This window comes from Olea europaea, chromosome 17, assembly GCF_002742605.1.
Source record: "Olea europaea var. sylvestris chromosome 17, O_europaea_v1, whole genome shotgun sequence".
Classification (NCBI taxonomy): Eukaryota; Viridiplantae; Streptophyta; class Magnoliopsida; order Lamiales; family Oleaceae; genus Olea; species Olea europaea.
The window spans coordinates 13,092,449-13,098,201 of record NC_036253.1 but is presented as its reverse complement, the minus strand read 5'-3'; the positions used below and the strand labels follow the sequence as shown (position 1 = coordinate 13,098,201).

At 33.4% G+C, this 5,753-nt stretch overlaps 1 protein-coding gene across 1 annotated transcript; it reads right to left on the bottom strand.

Moving 5' to 3' along the window:
• Positions 1-1,624: 1,624 nt before the first annotated feature.
• LOC111365643 (probable sugar phosphate/phosphate translocator At5g25400) lies at positions 1,625-4,889 on the bottom strand. Its single transcript, XM_022986183.1, has 2 exons — positions 4,804-4,889; positions 1,625-2,422 (listed from the first exon to the last, which is right to left on the bottom strand). The coding sequence occupies exons 1-2, from the start codon at positions 4,887-4,889 to the stop codon at positions 1,954-1,956; spliced, it is 555 nt and encodes a 184-aa protein (XP_022841951.1). The 3' UTR covers positions 1,625-1,953.
• Between the last annotated feature and the right edge of the window lie 864 nt (positions 4,890-5,753).

The following is a 5,753-nucleotide window of genomic DNA, read 5'->3' as shown; positions in this document are numbered from 1 at the left end:
ATTATGGATGAAGGTATAGATTAACCAAGCAAAAATGTCATTTTACATTACACCTATTTCAATTGTAGCTCTTCCCTAAGAACACTATTGGACTGGGCATACTTAACGCTGATAATTGGGCTTGTGAATAATTAGGTCAGCTTCCTTTCGAAACTTTTCCGACAGAGAATTATCTAAACATGTTCAAAAGCAGCTTTTAGCTTTTCAAAAATCATGTCCAACGAATCCTAAGGATGATTCGGTTCCTATATGGGGGTGGGATTGCACTGATGAGGGGGTGGCCTGATGCATGTTGAGGATGGGTTAGCCAGAAAAGTTATGCAGATCGAAGGAAATGAAGGATGGTGAAGTTAGATGGATATGAAAGAAGAATAATCTCATTTTCTGAAACAAATACTGCATAGGGATATTGTAGTTACAGTTATAATGCATTTCGAAGTATGAAATCCATTCTGAGTCATTCTAAGCTCAATGAAAAAACTATACTATAAGGTGGTCATAAAAAATATATTAATTGTTACGCCTCTGCTTAAGCGACAAGTCACGTGACAACCAGTTAAGCAAAAGATCACGCAAGGTCAATACTGCACTTCACATCGTCTCTTCCACGTATGCCTTCCGATGCAATAAGGTCAAAGTCTTTGGAGGCATCGCACAGAATGTTATTGTCTGAGGCGAAACCCCATCTCTCTGCTGCAGCACATATCCAAGGCTGGTTATGCTTCCTAAACATTCTTAAACTAACACGTTTTTCATTCTTCGCCTAGTCCTTAGTAGCCTTTCCAAAGTCAACCTAAACGGTTACCTTTGGAAAGGCGCTGAACACACCTATACGTTCTCCTTCTGTGAGGTGAAATAATTACATATCACCTTGAATGTGTAAGGATTGAGCTCATTTTCAATTAGACTCATAAAAAGCTAGAATCAAATAAATCTAATGGAAAACAAAACAAAGACAGCTAGCTAAAGCCTGACTTGAGATTAATGCGGTTTTAAATAGACTGTTAATGTTCTTGATAGCTAAGCTCGTCTCATTTAACTACCAAATAAAAAGTATAAATTAAAAGAATCATGCTAGTTGAGCTTCAATTACTATCAGTTTTACAAACCTTCATTAAGAAATCAAATCCGTTTCGATCATGGCTGACTCATTTATTATGTTCATATACTGAGAATGTTTGCTGAGGTAGACTAAACCGTAAACTCTGAACCCAATCCTGTGTAGGGATATCGTGACGTTGATCTTGGATAGAGGTGCAAACTAGAGGGCTAACTGTACCAACCCACGCATTTTCAGCGCAGATGGGATTTTGCGTCTAGACTAACAGGACTCATGTATAATGTGAGTTAATAGAATATTTTCATGACTCAAAATGGAAAACACAAGCCAGCTCTTGCCGAATAATGCTTGATCCACAAAAGTTACACCTCTAATTAAGGATCTTTGGATCCCATCAATCACTTCGCTATCGAGTTTTATAACTATTAGGTCATCAACAATCAGATCACAGACCTTCAGACAGTAAATTGAGATCATAATCTGCAATTTCAAGAATCAAAATCTACTACCATCTTCAATATGCAAGAAATAAGAACCAAAAAAATCGCAAACCAAAAACACTAATTAGATTTTCAACAGTATATAAATTGAACAAAAGTTGGAATAGATAACAACATTATATTAGAAAGAGTTCGAGACAATGAGCCTGAATTCATTCTCAATTCAGATACATATTTGGGCAATATGAGAAACCATAATATCCCATTATGTAAATATGAAGTTAATGAACCATAAACTAGCAAGAGAAGTAGCTAAGACATGGAAGGAATTCCTAAGATCACATACCGAAACCGAACCTAATCCATTCATCGATCTTCAATATCTATAATCTCATCTTTTACTCGTCCTTCTCATCCTATCAAAAACAGCATCTCATAATATTAAGTATGAAATCAATTCTGTGAATCATTCTTAATTGGGCCATTATTCTCTTCTTTTTCAGCCAACAATTTTCCAGACTCCTCATCAGTTTGCTGAGCCTTCTTCTGTGCATCCTTGGCCTTGAGCGCCTGCAACTTCGAGTGATTATAGTACGCCACGCCTAAGAAAGCCAAGGCGTATCCAAACAGATTTATTGGAGTAACAGTGTCCTTAATCACAGACCAGGAAAAAGCAATCAAGAGCCAATCTTTAACCACACCAGCAACATTCATGGTCAATGCAGATGTCTTCCCAACGAGCAAGAACACCGCGAGGTTTAGAGCAAACGCGCAGAAAGAATTGGTCCCGAAAATCAGAAAATCAAAATGGAAGCTGGACGTCTCTTTCAAAAGTGGAAACTCGACGAAAATCCAAGGGATGAACAAGAAAACCAAGCAGCAGGGAGCAACATAATAAAGGGATGTAATGGGATTAAGNCCACTGCAGTTTCGTGTTGGATTCAGATTGGGAAATGAGAATAAATGGGTGATTTTTCTTGGCTTTTTCGGTGAATTTTGAAGAGTGGTTGGGTCGGGGTGTTGTAGAGATGGGGGCGTTACAAACAGGAATTGGAGAAGAATGGGGAGAGGAGGAAGTTCTTATATGGAGTAGCTAAGGCAAATTGATTCTGTGGGATTTGACTGAGTAATATATTAAAAATTAATTTTAAGTAGAATAATAAAAGTAGATTTGGCGAGTTACAATTCCTAGATACATTATTGAAGAGAATTTTCTTTTATATTTACATGAACATAGATATAATAATGAAGAAAAAATAATCTAATGAGTATTGATCTTCATTTTATACTAAGCAATTAACAATAGGGAAATACAATTTCACCCCCCAGGGCATAATTCAATGATGCAAACGATAAGAGGGAGATAGTCTCAACCTTGCTAGCAGTCGAAGTGTGAGGGTTCGATTCCTAATATATGGAATTGAAAATAATGATTTTTTAAAAAATGTGTAATTAAAAAATATGAAAAATGTTTTGAGTGTATGTGCAAAATTATTTTATTTGAAGAATGCATCATTTAAAATGAGTTTAAGAAAAAAATGAATTTTTAAAGAATTGAGCCAAAATAGGAGCTTAATTCAAATATTGAAATTCATCATAATTCACCAATGAATTAATAAGTCACATCTTCAGTGCTTAACATTAAGATGAGTATCGGTGCTCATTGGATCATTTATAAGATGAATATCGATGTTCATTAAATTATTCCTCATATAAGAAACACTGTACACAATTTTAACAAATTAAAAATAATAGAAAAATAATTAAAGAACTCCACTAATACTTAACTTGCCACGAATCTTCTTAAATGAAAGGGATGCATTCGAGAACGCTGATATAAGTGGTGCTAAATATCAATTCGTTTCATGAGATGATGCGCTAATTCCTGCGTTAGTGTCCAGCTCATGTATTTAGTTGTTAACGTTAATTTTGAAATTTTGAACATCATCTGGATAAGTTAAAAGAAATGAGAGAGTGACACAAGCCTACGATCTTTGGATGACACACATGATATATCTAATTGTGACTTATAAGTGAAAGGTCAAAAAAGGAAAAGGAAATAATTCTTATGGCTCATTTTCAAAAATTATAACTCATTTATCTTTAAAAAAAAAAAAAAAGAAGAAGGTAAATGAAAGACATTTAACTTAAAATTTTGTAATAGCAATTAATAATAATTTTTTTTGTAGAAAATAGAAAATTAAAAATTAAAAATAGTGGTCTTGAGTAATGTATACAGAGAATTGTCAAATGGACATGTGGCACAAAGTTATTGCCCCAAAATGTTGGGAAAGATCTAATTCTCGGCGTAATTGACGGTGGCTTCACATGGTGACCGGACTGACCGGACATGGGATTTGGTGACGTGTCCTTTAATTTACAAAGTGCACTGAATAGTTTAGGCGCATTGAGAATATTTTACTATTTTTTGACCACAAGTTGAAGGCATTTTCACAAAATTCTTTTTTTATCACACATCCTTCTAATAAATTTGAATGCTATTACACTTACTGGGATTTACAGACCCCTGCTAGATCCCTCACAGTCGTGAATTCCGACGTATTTTTTTCATGTGAGACCGACCCCTACGGTGAGGTGTCCATAAGATCCCTGCAGGAAATTGCTCTGTACACAGAGCAATTTCCAATAAATTTTACATAAAATCATATCAATTTGAAAAGAAGTCTTTTATGCTTTGTTGATTAAGAACATCTTCGAAAGTCTTTCTAAATACAATATACTATTTATTTTCAATAGTCTATGCCTAAAAATAAACTCAAAAAAATTCTCTATTCTATTTTTTTTAAAATAGAAACTGAATTTCTTAAATTATTAAAATCATATTTGAATTGTTGATCATTAACATATGAAATATGTTAAATAAAAGATGAAGAGAAATCAATAAATATTTTTGAAAAAAAAATTAAAATGAAGAGTCAAAATAGATATTACTATTGTAGTGAATACATAAGATAGTCTTTGCAAATAAAAAGTCTCCAAAAATGCTTTATGCTCATTAATTAAAGTTAAATTCTCTTTTTGCTCACACACACCATTGAAAAATTAGTCTATACTTTGCTCATTTTATAAACTATTTATAAAGAATCAAGTCATTTGTAATTTACATATTGAGCGACCACAAATATCATAAATATCTATCATATATTCCTATCTATTTATAATTTAATAGAAATGATCTAATTTCCACAATGAACATGAGTTATAATGCCCAACATGGACGTGATAACACCAAATGCACATGACAATACCGGATATTACCACACTAATGATGGGCATTATAACCCATCCCCACCATGAGCATTAGATTTAAATGGTCTATAAACACTTCTCACTATCTTTATGCATTTGTCATTATATAAAATTGTCATAGCTTTATGATAGATAGTGTTCACATAATTTAAAGTCACTTCAATTGATTCTTTGTTACATCTATTTTAACTCTTATTTGGTCAAGTTTTTTTCCCCCCAAACACATATTTCATTGAGTTCACAACATTTATCTACTCTTTGAAATCGCATTTCATAGAATGTGACCCGCTCGTAAACTCAAAATACTTTGTCAAACATGGGCTTAAAGTTTAGGGAATTTAAATTCTATATATGACTATAAGATATCATTTCTATATTGTGCCATCTTCTTCTCTACCGTGATACACAAATATAAATATAAAGTAATATTACATATATTTCACTAGAGGCCACCCAGCTTGCAAGTTTGTTTCATTTTGATCACTCAACTTCAATTTATTTGATCACCTCACTTATACTTTTGTTTCAATTTGACTGTTTTGTACTTAACCTTTACCAAAACTAATAAAAATCGCAAACAAAGAAACCAACATAACAGAGCGCTTTTTTCTCAATTGGCTTCTCAAAATTAGGACAACGATCATGGAAGTGAAAATTCGCTAAAGCGGATAACATCTTATGTAACAAATCAACTGGTCCCCAAAACGAAAAGCGTTGAAGTGCACGCTATACTGGCTATCATGGCAAGCATCGAGCCTCGATGAATGGTGATTGCTGCAAAACCTTTGATGCAAGTTGTTATTAGTGTGGATCCCAGTGGTAGTAGCAAATATTCAGATGAGAACGTAGAAGGACGAAAGAAGGGATCAAAAATATGACATGAAATTTGATTAGATATTATGAGTCATAACTTAATAAATCTCATAAGTATTAATATGCTACACTCGCAAATCGGAATTAACTATAACATTTTTTTATCTATG